The following is an 18,758-nucleotide window of genomic DNA, read 5'->3' as shown; positions in this document are numbered from 1 at the left end:
CCTGGGGTTGGTAATGCTTAATGTCCTTAAAATTGACTACATTCCTATCAGAGGGCCTCCTCCTGATAACAGCACCAGGACAGGCAGATCCTCTGGCGTGGGGCAGGAAAGCTGGGTTCAGGGAAGACAGCCCATGAGGCCATTTTCCCTCCATTTGTTAATGACTGTAATGTAATGCATGGGTATGTAGAATATGCTAACATGTAGAATATGTTAAGACCGACAGGAGAGCTGCAGGGATCTTTGTGTCTCTGCCTCCCCAGCACCATGATGACAAGTGGGTGCCAGCTGGCTTGGCTTTCTGTTTGGGGGCATGAGGCAATAGTGAAGGCACCTTGCTGTGGCTTTGATTTCAGTTTCCCTAGTGATTTGTGATGCTGAACAACTTTTCAGGTGTTTGTTGGCTACTGCGCATCTTCCAGGGAGAACTGCCTATTAAAAAGTCCTTTGCTGATTTTTCTTTTAGAATATATCAATTATTCTCTGATAATTTCAGACATGTGTACACTATATCTTGATCATACTAAACCCAAAATCTCTTTATCTCTCTTTCCCTCCCTCCCTCCTTCCCTCCCTCCCTCCCTTCCTCCCTTCTTCCCTCCCTCCCTCCTTCCCTCCCTCCCTTCCCTTTTCCCACACTGAGTTTACTTAGTGCTGCCTTCTAGAATGCTGACTGACCTTCTTGGCCTGGCCTTGTGCAGATCCCGACATAGCAGATAATTTCAGGGAGTCCGTAAGAGCGACTAGCACACCACATCCAGAGGACAGCATTTTACCTCACTCATGCCCATCTTCCTGCTCTTACATTCTTCCTGTTCCTCTAAGTGTTCCCTGCACCTTGTGCCGTGGGGCAGGTTGATTTAGATGTCCCATTTAGTGCTGAGCAATCCAGAAATCACTTATTCCCAGTACTTGGACCAGTTATGAGTCTGCCTTACTGCCCCCTACAGAAAGGGGCTGCTCTGGCCAAGGTGGAAGGCAGTATTGACACACACACACACACACACACACACACACACACACACACACACACGGAGAATTAGATATAGATATATAAATGTAAATGGTATGAGACAATTTAACATGTTTGTAATAGGTTTCCCTTTGGGACCTCTGACTACCAAAACCCTCAATTTTTGACCACGTTTACCTTTGTACCTGGCATAACTTCTCTCCTCTGGAGTGAAGTTCTGGCCAGAAAGAAGTTGGTTGTCCCCGGAATCTCCGTGCTACTCTTGCACCAGTGGGCATGTCTTGCCTGGCAGGTTGATATTGTCACATGGTCCAGCGCTGGGTAGGACAAATCTTTTCTCCCCCACGGGCATGCATAGCACCTTCCAGCCCTGTAAAAGCTAGCGGGCCGGGAGAAGGTTTTAAAGTCAGTACCAGTTTGATACTGCTAAGTTCTGCAACCAAAAGGTTTGGTACCTCCCTTTGCTTCTTTTCAAATGACTTGTACTTCTATTGTTGAGTGGCAAGGAGCCTCATACAGCCTAGAAACTAGACCCTCACCAGATACACAATGTGTCAATCTTTTCTCCCTTTCTAGAGGATATCCTTGGATGCGCTTTTATGCACATTTTTTAACATAATGAAATCATTTGTCTGTTTTCTTTTGTTGCTCATATTTTGGTGTCATTCAAATGTGCACTCTCAAGCCCAAGCTCATGGAGATTTAGCCTCATTTTCCTCTTTCTTCTAAGAGATTTATAGTTTTAGCTCTTAACTTTAGGTCTGATTCCATTTGAGTTAGTTTTGTAAAGGGTGTGAGGTACGAGTCTAAATTTATCCTCTGGTGTGTAAAAATACAACTTTCCAACATTATTTGTTGTGAGACCTTTTCCCACCATCACACATCCGTTTTCCATAGATAATGTGGATTTATTTCTAGGGACACCTATAACTGAAATTTTAAAATCACTGTCTTGCACATCAGCCAAGGGAACGTTATGGTGGGGTGTTTGATTTCTCGAGGAGACACGCTTCTTTGGTTATTCGTGTTGTTTATGTTCTTGTGATAGAATCTCAGCATCTGGAACTAAATCACTGACGGTGGTTCCTTGGTGTCGATAGCTGGTCTTGCCAAAAAATGTCTCTTCAAAGTTCAAAGCTTCTCTAAAATTACAAAGTCTCTCTAACAGTCTGAAATATCTTAACTGTGGGATCCAATAAAATTTAAAATAAACAAGTTGCATAATTTCATATTCCAAGAGGGAAGAATCTAGGGCACCATCATAATCAAATCAAAGCAAAACTGAGGTTTGATGGTGTAAAAAGTTCAGCTCCTCACATCTGGGACCCAGTCATAATCCCGTGGGCCCCAAAGGGCTCCCCAGTGGCGCTCCTCCAACTCTGCCCTCTATCACACGCACGACTCTTGTGGCTCAGGTGGGCACCCCGCCACGGCTGTTGCTGTCCTTGGTGGCCGTCCATGGTATTGGCGTCTCCAAAATGTTGGGATTTGCACAGCAGTTGGGCTGCATCTTCACCCATAGCCTCTCCTGGCCTCTCCTCAGAGACTCTAACTTTGCTCCCTGGTGTCAGGCCTCACTTTCTTCCCACACCTCCTTTGGTACTGATGCTTCCATTGCCACTGAGTTTGCGCCTTCTCAATGGCCTCTCATGGCACGCGTCAGGGTCAAGTCTTAGCTATTTCTCGTGACTCTTTTATGTTTTCAAAACCAGTACCCCTTGGATAACTCTCACATATTACACAGTTTGGCTACTAACACGAGATGCAACCTTGGCCCCCAGGGTTTCTGTGTACTGAGTCCAAGGAAATATCCCCAGACTTATGATCTTCAACATTGTTGGACTCTTCCTAATCACACTGACTCTTCAGGACCAGCTGACCAGACACAAATTCTGAATTCAAAATATCGAATGGCCCCCACAGTCTTCACTTACCTCTGAAACATTATAAGCCAGGCCTCCATCTTCCGCATCTCTCCCAACATTCTTTTCTTCCAAGCTCCTACAGAGCTTGAGTTCTAAACATTTAACAGCTTTTCTAGCCCCAAGTTCAAATACCATCACAAACCTGTCTGTCATAGGAATTCCCATGACCTAGTACAAATCTCCGCCTTACTTAGGGTCCCTATTGCTTGGATAAATACCACGACCAAAAGCAACTTGGAGAGAAAGAGGGTTATTTCAGCGTACATGTCCCAGCCAATCCCATCGTGAAGTATCGAGGTTGTCTATGATCTGCCAGCTGTACTTTCACTGTACAATGCTTATGGGAAGTGATGGCAGGAACCTGGAGACAGGAACTGAAGCCAAAGCCGTGGGCATGTGCTCTTTTCTGGCTTGCTCCCCATCATTTGCTCAGCCTGCTTCCTTATATAAGCTAGGAGGATTTCCCAGGGCCAGCACTGCCCACAGTGAGCTGAGCCTTCCCACATCAATCCTCCGTCAAAGCAGCACCCCACAGACTTGCTTACAGGGCACAATCATGGCAGCATCTTCTCAACGAACATTCCTCCTCCCAGTATGTCTAGGCTTGGGTCAAGTTGACGAAAACCGGCCAGTACACGGTAGTCGTCCTGGTGCTGCTGCACCTTGCCTCTCCCCAGCACACGAACTTGCAGTTCCTGGAGAGACCTGGAAGGACCCCCCAGATAGGCACAGTGTTGCTGTGTAGCTCACACTGGTCTGGCCCCCACCCGTGATAGGGCTTGTGAAAATGCACACTTCTAAGCCCTGGTTCTCTGGGCAGACCGCAAGTCAGCATTTCCAACCCGCTTAGTTTTCAGCTGTGGCAGAATACACAAAATGTGAGTTACTCTCACCCTTTCCATTTTCTGATGCTTTTTTAGATGTCATACAAAATGCTGTGCTTTTTTTTTAAATATATCACACACACGCCACACATCTTATTGTATCTTACCCAAAGCTATAGACGTTTTATTAGAAACCTTATTGGTGTGTCTTCATTCTATGTAATACTGGGTTTCATAAAGATAATTTCTTTCAAGTATACCATGCACCCCGACCATATTCACCCCATGCTTTCCCTTTTCTCCTGCATCCCCACTGGGTTCCTACTCTCTGTATACTTACACATCTGTATACTTGCTAGGACGCACAAGTATCAATGTGCCGCCTGTCTTTCCGAGTCTGGCTGATTTCACCTATGGTGCCATTGACTACACTCGTATTATTGTACAGTCAATTTAGGTTATCGTCATCTTGCAAAGTTGAAACTCTGCTCCTATTAAATCACTCCATATTTCCCCTCACTGCCCCCTTGGCAGCCACTATTGCAATCTCTGTCACTGGGAGTCTGACAGCTCTGGGAACCTCCTGCATATGGAGTCATGCCGAGTTTGTTCTTCGACTGGCTTATTTCACTTAGCATAGTGCCATCGGTGACCAGCCGTGTGGTAGCCTGTGTCTGAATTTCTTTCTTTCTAAACCACGATTAATATTCCACTGCAGGCCTGGCTCACACTGGGTGCATCCATCCATCCCTTGGTGGACACTGGATTGCTTCTACCTCTTGGCTTCTTTTCATGGCTTGGTTTTAACTCTTTGGGATTTAAACAAATAGAATTGTGGATCTGGTGCTAATTCTGTGCTGAATTTTAAAGAATGTCCACACCAACAACTTTTGCAATGGCTCTCCTAGTCTCCACCTCACCAGTCGTGAGTGCCATGGCAGTTCTTGTCCCCCAGTAATGAGTCTCTGGAGTCCTGTGCACCAATTAGGAAGGCCATCTCCAGTAGTTAGGGATGTGAGTTGCTTTTCTCCTTTAACTCAGTTTCCTTGGGATTTTGTCACAGTGTCAGGAAGCTGACTATGGCATGGCCACCAGCAACATTACTAGAAGAAGTTAGTGATGCTGCAGCCGTGACCAGGGGTGACAAGAAGCCCAGGCTCAGAGCCTGCTGCTGTGGCCGGATAGCAGGTGTGAGTTCCTCACTTTGACTGGGTCACCCTGGGAACAGTCTCTTTTCCTTCTCTTTCAAACAAACCATGCTTATTTTTAGAAAATTAAAAACGCAGTATAAACAACCAAGAAATTAGAGAAAAATTATACATTCCCTACCAACAAATAGAAATTCTCTTCAACCTTTCTCTGGCAGTGTTCAACATTTCTTTGTCTTGCAGCACTCCTCACAGTGGTGGGAACCTTGGAAACAGCCCAAAACTTTGTGGGTGCACGAAAAGGAATTCAGTACTGACGTGGGCTGGGATGTTGATAAACCTGGAAAACATCACACGAAGGGTTAGGGGCCAGGTGTGGAAGATCACGTGATTCTACTCATCTAAGAAGCCATATACATAACAGCTGTTGCCAGGAGCTGGTAGTGGGGTGAATAGGAAAAACACTAACAAGTCCATGACCATTTCTAATATTTTTATTCAGTGTGTGTGTGCCCGCGTGTGTGTGGGTACATGCGTGCATGCATGAGTGCATGCATGTGTGTGTGTGTGTGTGTGCGCGTGTATGTGTGTGTATGTGTGTGTGCGTGTGTGTATGTGGGGGGGCTTGCGTGTGCATGCGTGCACATTTGTGTGTGTGTGTGTGTGTATGTGTGTGTGTGTATGTGTGTTTACCACGGTGTGGGTGTCCTGCACTGTTTGTAAGAGTCAGTACTCTCCTGCTACAATGTCGATTCTGGGAGCTGAACTCAGAACCCCCAGGCTTGGCGACAAGTGACTTGCCTGCTAAGCCCTTTAGTTAGCCCACGTGACTATTTCATGGGAGCCCTGGAGATGATCTTGTGTAGATGGTGCTGATGGCCGTACAATCCCCGAAATGGGACCGAAAGCGCCAAGGTGCAAGCTTTAAGGAAAATTTTAGGTCTTGTAACTTATACTGTAATTAATTATTCACTTTGGACAATTTTACACATGTGTACAATGTACTTTGATCCTACTTGCGCGGTTACCTCCTTTCATTTCCTCTATCTCCTGTTAACGCTCCCTTTCCCCATCTAGTCCCCCTCCCAGTCTCTCTGTGTGTGACTTTACTTGCGGTCACTTGTCTAGGTGTCGGTGGGAGGGGATTCACCAGAGACAGGCAGCTGACCAGTGCACACTCCTGAGGAAGACACTAGCCCTCCCCTGCCTTGGATTCCCCCTGAAGTGTCCCCAGGGCAATGTCCCTGGCAAGGACAGAGGGAGCCCTGACACTGGGACACTTGGCACTTCACACAGGTTAGCCCTGAGCCTCTGAGGAATTTTGAAAATCAGCCACCAGAAATAAGGTCTCCCTGCCATCATAGGCACCATGTCATTTGAGTCTGACACCAGCTTAAAGTCCCCAAATTAGGGGCAGCATCACCTCCATTCTCCAGAAGAAGCTTGACAATGTTAGGGTTTACTTTGTCACAGAGGTGGGAGAGACTGTGTCTAACTTGAGACACAAGAGCCAGAAAGGCCTTGGCCATAAGCCAGGGCTCCCCTGAAGCAGAGGGTGGAGCAGGAAGGGATGATTGTGGGCTTTAATCCCTTGTGCATGTAAGAGCTCTCTGGATAAGGAGCCTTCCGACTTTCTGCAACGGAGAGCTATCCTGGTGAGCTGGCGCTCCCCCCTTGGTGAGCCCCCCTCCTTCCGGGATACAGGCAAGGGTGGAGCCCCACAGTCACCTGCAATGGGAAGGAGGGTCAGCCAGTTTCCTCACCTCCTGGGGGATATGAGGAGAAGCCAGAAGTCTAGACTCCTCTTAAGTGCTAACGCCAACTAGCCTGCTCTTTGTATGCAGGAGTCCGGCCAAGCTCCTGTGTGGGACAAGCAGCCATGGGGGAGAGTCTGAGTCGTCTGCTCTAAATATACACATGAAATGAGTGGTTTCTCCTGACTAAACTGGCCCACAAATCAGCCATTTTACTGGGGAGTTTGCTGTTAATTTTGGCCCAAGAAATGACCATTGCATAAACAGACTCATGTAGCTGAAAACCAGTGTTTACTCTTGGAAGCCACTTCTCCCATTTCTGCCAGGGCAGAGTCACACCCTGCCTTCGCAGCCTGCCCAGGTCACCCTTGCCCCCTGCCCTAGCCTTCTCAAGAGGATGTCCTCGCAGCCCTACTTCCTCCCATATTCTTTGTGTTTGGTCACCCTCCTTCAAGTACAGACAAGAAAGTCAAGTTGTTAACACAGCTTGTGACCCCCCCCACATATCACTTAGAACCCCTACTTCCCAGCTCTTCTCATGGGCAGACATCTCCAGGATCTGACATGACGCTGTCTGGGCAGCCTCACTCAGACCTTATACCATAAGCTGCATTAAAACCTAGAGAATTCAGACTCTGATCTTACACAGGACACCTTGGCTGTTTTACAGATGAGTCTATCAAAAAAGTAAACATACGGGTAACTAGTAGCTCCCCTTTCTCATCAGCCCGCTCTCCCTCATATCCTTCCCACTGCTCGCCCAGGACCCACATGCTAGCATTCACTGGGGAAAAGGATTTTGAGTGAAGCAGGGCTGGCGATATCAGCTGTATTTGATTAGGGCCACAAACAACGGCAGTTGTTTGAGACCCAGGAAGATCCACCTTTTCAGAAACTAGAGAGGAAAAGCAAAGCTGATGCCGCATGGGGAAGAGACACACTGAGGCTGTTCCATCTCTGTGCTGCCCGGGCCCGGGGTGGAAGAAACACAGACCTAAATGCCAGGGCACACAGACTCCTGGCCCAGTTTCTTAATCCACTTTGTATGTCCAAGCAGGTGAGTGTGAAAGCCAGGGCAGGACATCCGGGGCCTTTCCCCGGCTCTCCACTGTGTTGCCTTAAACGAGCATCTCCCACTGCTCTCAGGACCCATCTGTCTCCACACAAACCTCCCTGCTGTACTGGAAGTGCAGAAACAGGCCATGCCTGTCTTTTTTTATGTATGCTGGGATTCTAATTTAGGTCACCCACTGAGCCTCCTCCTCAACATCCTCCCTCCTGCCTTTCTTACTCCAGGGTGCCCGAAAGCAAAAGAAGGGATAGACACTAGGCATGCATTTGGCCTTTTATTATTATTTTATGTGTATGGGTTTTTTGCCTGAGTGAGTGCCTGGTGTCCAAATAGGCCAGGAGAGGGTGTTGTGTCTCCTGGAACTAGAGTTTCAGCTGACTGTGAGCTGCCATCTGGGTGCTGGGAATAGAATCCCTTGGTCCTCTGGAAGAGAAGCTGGCACTCTTAACCACTGAACAACCAATCCAGACCATTGGCTTTGTTTCTCAGAGAGTCTCGCTAGTAGTTCAAACTCCTGACAACTCTGCATCAGACTTGTGAGTGCTGTGTGAGCCACCACACCCACCTTCTTAAATTGTTAATGGTGATCCCAGTGGAGCAGGGTGTCAAGGTGGAGATCTAGAAACACTGGGTACTGCAAAAGGTGTCTTAACTGGGATGACCAGACATCAACTCAAAGCCAAACACACCGTGAATGCAACAGGTCTCTGGTGGTGTGCATGGGTGTGATATGACTTGGCTTCATAGCGCCTGGGTCTTGAGTGCACTGCCCAGATGAGAGCTCTGCACTGGACAGGCATCAGGCCAGCAAGTGCAGCCATCACCACCTGAAACGCATAGGCTCAGACCGTGGTCTCTGCTGAGTCCCGGGGCTTTTGCTAACTGCGGTGCTCTTATAGAAGCGAGATGATTGAATTATGGAAAGTAAAGACGTGTAATATTTTTCTAGCCACCTCTCAGCATGTAAGCACGAAGTAAGGGTAGTTCTGGATGCATTAGAATATCTGATTTTAAAGACTGCTATTTGATTTGTGGACTTGAGCTGTATTCTAAAAAGTCATTGAGTTTTGCCTTGAGATTGGAATAAATTTCCAACAGTTTGGAAATGGTCCTTAACATAGTCTGCACGGTGTGTTTATGTGAAGCAGCACTCTCAACACTGACAATTATAAAACTAAAACATTAATCAATTCTGAGTGGTGTTAAAGATGATCTGAACCATGCAGTATCAGATATTCAGTGAAGACTGAATTCTTTATGGAAAGATAAAGAAGTACATCCGTTGATTAGTATGCAGGATTGCTTTCATCCCCAGCAAATGGCAAAGATACATATTATAATATCGAAGAGTTATTAAAACATATAATGTCAATCAAATAGTTATTTAAATGCATTTATTTATGATTTATTACCGGTAAATGTTATACAGATATACACATATGCTTTATATACTAACTTCTGGAGACTATAAATTTCTCACATGAAGAGTTTTGAGTCTGCTTTGTTGTTGAGCTGGGCTTGAACATTCTGCTCCTGGATTCTGGGCTGGATGAAGCTCCTACTGACTTCCCTGTGTTCTATCCTCTGAGCTGATCCATTTCTGTCAAGAACACAAAAGCACCAGCTTCCAAGGCACAGTGTCCAAGACCCAGTGGTTCTCAACCTTCCTGATGCTGTGACCCTTTAACACAGCTCCTCATGTTGTGGTGACCCCCAACTATAAAATTATTGTTATTGCTACTTCATAACTGTACTTCTACTGTTATGAATTGTAATGCAAATATTGTTTGGGAGATAGAAGTTTGTCAAGGGGGTTATGACACACAGGTGGAGAACCATCACTGGGCAATTATTAAATTATTTGTGCATGGGACTTTAGTTCAGTGGTGGAGTATTTGCCTAGCATATATAAAGATTTTGGACTGAAGATCCCCAGGGTGTGCATACATGTGTAAACACACACATATGAGTGTACGCACACACACACACACACACACACACACACACACACACACACACACTGTTAACTCTCCTCCAGTCAGCCTGGACAGGTTTTGCCAGGGCCCTCCCAGCCCCTGCTCCCAGAGGGATCTGCTGACTCTCCACTTAGAGTCTCCTCCTGAGCAAGGCCAATCACTTCACTGCTCTGAGCCTCCTCCAGATGAGGGTGCTTTGGTGACTGAGGGCAATATAACTCGAACAAAGGCATCTGGGCCTCAGCCTTCTCCATAAAAAAAGCCACCGCAGGAAGTTCTCCCAATCCTTGTGGCCTGGATCCCCATGCTGCCCCACCCCTTCTCCCTGTATTTTCTCAGCCATTGCCTGCTATTTTTAGAGGGCGAAGAACATGTGCCCTCTGCCTCCTTTTCCTTTGAAAGTTTCCACAGCACCCAGTACAGAGTGTAACCAGAGATTGTCCATTCATTCTTGGTCACCCAGACCTGAATAACAACACCTAAACTATATTAATTACAACACTGCTCAGCCTATTAGCTCAACCTTCTTATTAACTAACTCTTACATCTTAAATTAACCCATTTCTACCAATCTGTGTATGGCCACGAGGCTGTGGCCTATTGGTATGGTTCCAGCATGTCCTTCTCCTTCGGCAGCTACATGGCATCTCCTTGATTTTGTCTACTCTCTCTCTATATATATATCTCTTCCAGTCTGGCTATATTCTGCTCTGCCATAGGCCAAAGCAGCTTTATTTATTAGCCAATAAAAGCAGCACATATAAAGAAGGATACCCCACATCAGCCTTGCACAAAGGAGATCTTCAGCCAGTGGATGCCAGTGAACTAAGTCCAGCAATTGGGAAACAAACACATGTTTCTAGGCCACCTCTCTTACAAAACACCAGATCCCTAAACACATGCCACCCTTCGATTGAAATGACCACTCAGGTGTCATAGGCAAGGCCAAGGCCATAGGTCAGCCTTGAGTGAGACGTCGGGTTTGATTCCACAGCATTACAGAAAAGAAACACACACACATACACACACACAGAATAGGAACCATCCTATTAATGTCATGTTAATTTTTTAAAAAATGAATTGATTGATTGTACTCATATATGAGTACACGGTATGTGTGGAGCAGAGGACAAGATAACTTGCAGGAATCGGTTCTCTCCTGACATGTGGGTTCCAGGGATTGAACTCAGCTCGTCAGGCATGGTGCAAACACCTTTCCCCACTGACCCGTCTTGCATGCCCTATGATTTTTTTTTCATGAACCCTGGTGATGGCTTATGGAATCTAATTTTTATTCTTTTCTCTTCCAGGGTCAGAAAGCTTGGATAGAGAAAACATTTTGCAAAAGGGAATGCATCTTTGTAATTCCCAGCACAAAAGACCCAAACAGGTATGTTGGGTGCTATTGTGGAGGTATTGTCTGAGTCAGGGCTCGTCCAGCATGCCTCAGCAACTATTCTAATGTCTGTGGGAGAAGGGAGTGGAGGCAAGGACATGCGAGAATTTGTCACCACGGGAGCCACTAATACAGATTCATGGGGCTATTAAGTGCCTCTGTTGACAGGCTAATGCCCCAACAGAGAATTTCTCTTTGCACCTCTTCCCTGGGCTCTCTCTCAGCCAGAACTTTGGAAGTCTCAGGATATCTTCTGGGGTATCTGCAGCTCAACTCCCTAATTTTTTTTACATGGAAGGAACTTCTATCATTGGGAAAGACTGAAACAATGTATCTGCAGAATACATGACCAAGCAATCTTTTCAAGTACAGACCATAGGCCAAGTTGTGACATAAGCCTCAACATTCCCAAACAAGTCAAAGCCTAGTCTTGAATCACAATTAAATAAAGCCAGAAATCAATAGAAGAAAAAAAGTATTGGCACCTCATAAAGTAAAGATACTCCTCAGTAACCAGCAGATCAAAGTTGAAATCAGATGGGGAATAAAATATTCCAAGATAAATTAGAATAAAGATATAACACAGAGAAGCTGAGGAGATGCGCTCACATAGGCTGAGAGGGAGATTTGTGCCCATAAACCCCTGGATTAAGAAAGAGGAACTTCTAAATAAACACCCTAGCCATCCAGCAGAAGCCACGGAAAAAATAGGAGCAGAGTGGACGGAAAGCAGGCAGAAGACAGCCCTGCGTCAAGAGGGAAACGAGGCGGCCCACGCTGCAGGACAGAGGGACCTCGGTGGCAGAAGTCAGAAGCTGTTCTTGGAAAAGAACAAAATCCTGGGAACCAGTCAGCCAAGCTGATGTGAGGACTGGAATGGCAGGGTTGAGAGCGACAGCCGGTCTTAAACGGAAGCCAGCATGAAGAAATACTGTGATTTGCACAACAAATTAGAATTTAGCAAATTCCCAGAAAGGTACAAGCTACCGAAAGCTAGCTCAGGGGAGAAATACCCAACGGAAGCACACTTAAGTAACTGGTGCAATTAGGGTCCGTGATCTAAAGCCTCCACATTGGTCCTCATTAGCAGTCAGAACGAACCCACGTCCAGACAGTCTCTCTCCACTGACTTCTGAAGTCATTCCAGAAGAAACAACACAAATCCTTTACACACTCTGCCCAAAACATGTTGGGAGCACTCTGCCGACTAGTTGTACGAAGCCAGTAATACAGATTCCCAAACTGAGACGTTAGACATTAGTGAAAGAAACGAATGAAGTTCCAAGCAGTTTGGAAACCATCCCTGCTCACATATCCAAAGATATGTCACTATTAAAACAGCAATGCTCACAAAATGACCCATAAATTCAACTTAATCCCAGTTGACAACTAATCTTGATGTCAAGTTGACTAGATTAAGAAACACATCTATTAGTGGCCCACACTTCTGGGCTTGTTGTCTGTAATGGTGGTTACAGAAAGAGGTAGCTAAGGGAGGAAGGTCTGCCCAGAATGTGAGAGACACCATCCCCAAGGCCAGGACCCTGGTACGGCAAGAGAGAGAACAAGGATGTCTAACATGGGCCTCCTCGCTGTGTCCTGGCCTCTGAGAGGTGACCCGTTCTGTTCATCTTTCTCCCTGCCATGATGTACAGAGGTCTCTGAAACTGTGAACTAAGTCTTTCCTCCTTATTGTAGCTTCTTTTACTGTTCAATTAAAAAATAAATCTCGGGAGTCAGATAATAAGGGAATAAAGCCGAAAGATTCACAGAGTGATGAAGAAACAATCACCTCCCCTCTTCTCCACCTTCCTTGATCAAAAAGGCCCCTCCTCATTTTTTCTGTGTGCCCCTTTATCTTCTTCTAGTCAACTAGAAAACTCTGTAGTTCACTCCGGCTAACTGAATGTGGACTCCACCCTCCCAACTGATATCCAACTCCACTTGTGGTCTCAGAGTAAGAACACAAACAAATCTCCCGAATGTTCCACACATGACAGCCACAGAAGCCTGACTGACGTTACCCCTCTGGTGGCTTTGTTATAGAAACTGACACTCGAGTTCTAAAATGTACATGAACTTTTGTAAGAACCCAGGACAGTGAAAACAACTTGAAGGAAGGGAGGGGCAGAGGGTGGGAAGACAGGGAAGAAGGAAGGGAGGGAGGGACAGAGGGTGGGAAGGATGGGGGAGGTAGGGAAGAAGGAAAAGGGAGGGACAGAGGGTGGGAAGGATGGGGGAGGTAGAAGGAAAGAAGGGAGGGAGGGACAGAGGGTGGGAAGGATGGGGGAGGTAGGAAGAAGGAAGGGAGGGAGAAGGTGGAATGGGGGGATCCAAAGGGGAAAGGAGAAAAAAGAAAAGAATAGAAAAGAGAAACAAAGAGAGGAGGAAGGGAAAGAAGAAAGGAAAGAGGAGAACGGCAAATCGAGTAGGAGAGAGAGAGAGGAAGAAAGAAACCCCAAATATCAGCTTACAACACTGATGAAGGAACAAGTATGGAAGGAAAGCCACTCCCCCCCACATTGGTACCAAGACATCACTCTGTGCCCTTGCTGTGCTCCCTAAGGGACATTCCAAGCTTTGATGGTTCATGCATGAACTATGTGGCAGCCAATCAGAACAGTGACAAAGAAAACCCTGGACATACATGGAAAAACCAAGGGACATGCTCAGAGGAGACTAGGAAGGAGGGCAGGCCTGAGGTTAACTGAGCTGTGGAGAGGGACTGAAAATCAAGATGGGCAAAGCCCAACATATGGCTGCTCAGGACAGGACGACTCAGCCCTCAGTGCTACTTGGAAGGTTTAACTAAAAACCAGAAGAACCCTGTAGCGCCATAGAATTCCAGAAGGTCACTTATCTACTCCAAGGCTATGGTTGTACTTTACCACAAACTGCTCAGCAGTGTTCAGAGGGCCCCGCGCCTGTTAATGTCCCCAAGACAGCAGAAAGAGAAGCTCTTACTCAGTGAGAAAGAACGGCCATCCAATGTGTTGTAAACAGCCTGGTACGTGGGAAGTGAGGTGTTGCTTTTTGGGCACAGAAATGGCCAGGATCACTTCTGTCCCCCATGAAGCCGATGACTAAGACATTCTTGTGGCTCTGGCTAGACCCAGCTCATCCGTGCAGGCTGGTTTATACTCACTGATGGGAGGGGAGGGGGAATGTTGCTGAACATTCTGACTTGCTCTTCTTCCAGGTGTTGCTGTGGGCAGCTCATCAACCAACACATCCCTCCACTGCCCAGCGGGGCTCCCAGCACAACAGGGGAGGAGAGCAAGCAGGTGGACACTCAGTCCGGGAAATGGTCCGTCGGCAAACACACCCAGAGCTACCCAACAGACTCCTATGGGAGTCTCGAGTTCCAGGGTGGGGGCTACTACAATAAAGCCATGGTAAGAAGGGTGATGGGGCTCTGTGCACAAGGACCCAGCCTTCACCAGTGCCTGTCTCCCAGATGCAGAGACCTGGGTCTTCCTCCGACTTACAGCTGAACCTTCGTAGGCACATTGCCGCAAGTCCACGCTGTAGATCTGTGTGGATGGATTTTTAGATCACTGTAGAGTCCACGCAGCCCCCATGAATCCACCCCAAGCTCTAAGCCAGTCCATTGCCCCATTCCTGGTGCCCTTGTTTGCTTTCTAGTGCTATGATAAACTCTGTGACAAAAATAAATGAGGAGAAAGGGGTTTATTTCTACTTCTGTTTCCAGGTAACATCAAAAGAACTCAAGACAGGAACCTGGTGGCAAGAGTTGAAGCAATGGCTGTGGAGGAATGCTGCTTACTGGCTTTCTCCTCATGGCTTGCTTAGTCTGCTTTCTTATACACCCCAGGGCCACCTTGCTCAGGGGTGGCATCACTCACAATGATCTGGACCCTCCCACATCAATTATTAATCAAGAAAATGCCCCACAAACTTGTCTACAGGCCAATCTGATTTAAAAAAAAGTGCTTTCTCAGTTGAGGTTCCCTCTCTCCAGATGACCCTGGCTCTGGCTTGTGCTAAGTTAACAACAAACAAACAAAATAACAACAACAAAAAACCCCACCAGCATCCCTAGTGATAAAAAGCTCTTTAAACAACAGTCCCAATAGCAGGGGAATTGGCACCCTCCGCCGTGCATGCCGAGCCTCTACAAGCATTCTCTGAGCTCAGCTTCCCTGCGCCTTCTCAGACAGCAAGAGGAGAAGAACAGTCCCTCACAGTTTGCTATCAGTAGGGAAAGCTAGCTCCCTTCCTGGTGCATCCTGCAGTGAGGGGAGGTGCCAGCCCAGAACCCCATGCTGCTGACTCTTAATACTATTTTTACAATTTCGTTTCATTTGGACCAACATTAGAAGAATAATGTAAATAAATAATGTATATAATAATAAATAAAATTCAGTTATGTTCCAAATACCACAACACAAGATTTTTCTGGGCTAGCACCCTACATATAAGAATGGACACAAAATGGCAACACAGAGGAATCATGGCCCCTGACCACTGATGTCTTTTTCACCCTGAGAAGAAACTAGTTCAAGATGTAGACCCATGACCCTTCCCTACGCATTCAATGATAGCATTCCTCAACTTCCTGGACCATTGCGAATCAATTCTTTCAAGGTTAAGTTTGCAAACAAAGTACAAGACACTGAGATATGTTTGAATGCCTGACAAAAGAAGACAGAATCTTTAGCACAGATCGATGCCAGCTCTTGTGTGATGTAAAGATACTGTGCTAAGTCACTTAAAATATTCATTATAAACCATTCAGAAATTCACATTAGCCTGGTAGATGGACACTACAACACTTTAAATGGGGGACTTTTTATTATTAACTGCCATTTTTATTTAATATTTTTACTGATTTTCATTGAGCTCTACATTTTTCTTTGCTCCCCTCCCTGCCTCTCCCTTCCCCTTCAACCTCTCTCAAAGTCCCCATGCTCCCAATTTACTCAGGAGATCTTGTCTTTTTCTACTTCCCATGTAGATTAGATCCATGTATGTCTCTCTTAGTGTCCTCATTGTTGTCTAAGTTCTCTGGGATTGTGATTTGTAGGCTGGTTTTCTTTGCCTTATGTTTAAAAGCCACTTATGAGTGACTACATATGATAATTGTCTTTCTGGGTCTGGGTTACCTCACTAAAAGTAATGTTTTCTAGCTCCATCTATTTGCCTGCAAATTTCAAGATGTCATTATTTTTTTCTGTTGTGTAGGACTCCATTGTGTCACTGTGCCACATTTTCCTTATCTATTCTTTGGTCCAGGGGCATTTAGATTGTTTCCAGGTTCTGGCTATGACAAACAACACTGATGTGAACATAGTTGAGCACATGTCCTTGTGACCCAATTGAGCATCCTTTGGATATGTACCCCAAAGTGGTATTGCTGGGTCTTAAGGAAGGTTGTTTCCTAATTTTCTGAGAAGTCACCACGCTGATATCCAAAGGGGCTGTAGCAGCTTGCACTCCCACCAGCAATGCAGGAGTGTTCCCTTTACCCCACAACCTCTCCTGCATAAGTCAGATGAGGGACTTTATAAATGGAAATGTACTGTGTGAGCTTTAGAGGCTAAGAAACCTACAGTCAAGATCCCAGTTCATCAAATTTCGCCCCCTACTTAATAAATGACACCTTCTTGCTATATGCTCATATACAGGATGTATGAGTAAACTCCCATGGGCCTCTGGAGCACCGTCCCTTATCTACCTCTTACTACTACTGCACTGGGATAGAGTTGTCACATGTGGTTGTCATGGTAACACCAACATTTGGATCATGGCACTGATGTCTTGTGTTTTCCTTTGCTAAATTGACCATCTTTCCCTAAGTTCTCTTTAGTCACTTGGCTGCAGATTAATGCAGAGGGCCCAGCTCACAGAGGGCCTCGAGGGCCTAAGGGAGCTCTTCCTTGGACATGTTTGGTAACCCTGCTCCCTCTGACATTACAAACAAAACCAAGATCAGGAGGTGAGAACTGTGCGTTCTTTTGCAGTACATCCGCGTTTCCTATGACACCAAGCCAGATTCCTTGCTCCATCTCATGGTGAAAGAGTGGCAGCTGGAGCTCCCCAAGCTTTTGATATCTGTGCACGGAGGCCTCCAGAGCTTTGAGATGCAGCCCAAGCTGAAGCAGGTGTTCGGGAAAGGCCTGATCAAGGCCGCCATGACCACCGGGGCCTGGATCTTCACCGGGGGTGTGAGCACTGGTAAGAGGGGCCCTGCCCTCGCTGGGAATCGGCGCATCTGAAACTCAGCTGAGGTTGCAGAGGGCCTCATAATGAGAACAGCCAGGAGACTGGACACATGAAATCCTGATCCCAACTGTAACAAGAGGGAAACTTATTCAGCAGGGCTTTCCTGAAATTGCGATGGATTTCTTTAAAGAGTATAAAAGTAATTTTGTTAGGCGACTTTGCATCACCAAACAGGCATCTGAGGCAATCAGGTTCTGAAGGAAAAAGGTTTACTCTGGCTCACGGTGTTAGGTTTCAGCCTATGGTCAATTGGCGCCATGCCTTTGGGCCTGTGGCAGTACCTCGTGGCGGGAGTGTGTGGTGTGGCAGTACCTCGTGGCGGGAGTGTGTGGTGTGGCAGTACCTCGTGGCGGGAGTGTGTGGTGTGGCAGTACCTCGTGGCGGGAGTGTGTGGTGTGGCAAAACACAACTAACTCTTCGAGGGCACACCCCAGTGACCCACAAACCGCAGGCTGGGTCCTCTCTCTTATAGTCTCACCACCTCCCAACGATGCCCAGCTGGTCACCAAGCATCTAATATGGGACTTTGGGGGGGGACATTTGAGGTCCAAAGTTCAGTGGGAATAACAGAGATGGTCGTGAACATCTGAGTCACCCAGCCTAGCCATTGCTTAAGCATAGCCATGAACAAATGTCCTTTTCCACAAGCCAATAGGCCTTGGGGAATATATGAGTGAAGGAACATGCCTAGTGGTCTGTCTCTTGCTGTTAGCAGAAGGTACCCAAGCACTACCAACGAGATCCCAGGGACTTCCGGCTGTGGGCACAGAAATCTGTAGAGGATGTTCTTACCCAGCAGCCGTGGGTACTGCTCTTATTTTCCAGAAGTTAACACAGGATCATTGGTTATGATGAGCACAGACTCATGGGATGTTTTCTCTTCATGAAGGGAACAGGTCTCACCCCTGATCCAGGGGATTATGGGGGCTCAGAGCAGGTACCCCTGAGGTTAGAAGGACCTGAAACTTGGCCTGTGGTTGCTTACAGGGGTCATCAGCCATGTGGGGGATGCCTTGAAAGACCATTCCTCCAAGTCTAGAGGCCGGCTTTGTGCAATAGGAATCGCTCCGTGGGGCATGGTGGAGAACAAGGAAGACCTGGTTGGCAAAGATGTAAGTTTTTTCTGAAGACATTGATGGGTTTTAAGACTTGAAGTCTGTGTTTTGAGATCATTTTAAATTCATACTTTGTTGTAAGAAATACCATTCTTACTTCCTCTTTAACCCTGAAGCCACTAATGTGTTACATAGCTTTATAGCGTTTTTGTTGCTTTCAGGACATTGTATTACACAGTACCCAATCTTAGAGGGCTGGGTTTTTCCAGCCTCTGTAATACTCAGGAAACTCAGATTGTCCTATGCTCCTTCCCACTGCTGAATGGTGTTCTGTGATATGGATATACTACTGCTGGTTGTCTATAACCCTGAAGAATATCTAAGGCTGT

General features: G+C 46.5%; 1 protein-coding gene across 2 annotated transcripts in view; it reads left to right on the top strand.

The window, feature by feature from the left end:
* Trpm1 (transient receptor potential cation channel subfamily M member 1) overlaps window positions 1–18,758 on the top strand; it is a 101,213-nt gene that overhangs the window by 21,902 nt on the left and 60,553 nt on the right. For both annotated transcript variants that reach the window (XM_041663877.1, XM_041663959.1), the window contains exons 2-5: window positions 10,983–11,062; window positions 14,268–14,463; window positions 17,053–17,266; window positions 18,302–18,426. In XM_041663877.1, the coding sequence (XP_041519811.1) occupies window positions 10,983–11,062; window positions 14,268–14,463; window positions 17,053–17,266; window positions 18,302–18,426 (615 nt within the window). The remainder of the gene's footprint in view (window positions 1–10,982; window positions 11,063–14,267; window positions 14,464–17,052; window positions 17,267–18,301; window positions 18,427–18,758) is intronic.

This window comes from Microtus oregoni, unplaced genomic scaffold, assembly GCF_018167655.1.
Source record: "Microtus oregoni isolate MIOR12 unplaced genomic scaffold, Mior012 000000F_ref0000247, whole genome shotgun sequence".
NCBI lineage: Eukaryota > Metazoa > Chordata > Mammalia > Rodentia > Cricetidae > Microtus > Microtus oregoni.
The sequence above is the reverse complement of the archived record's forward strand: the minus strand, read 5'-3'. Positions and strand labels throughout refer to the sequence as shown.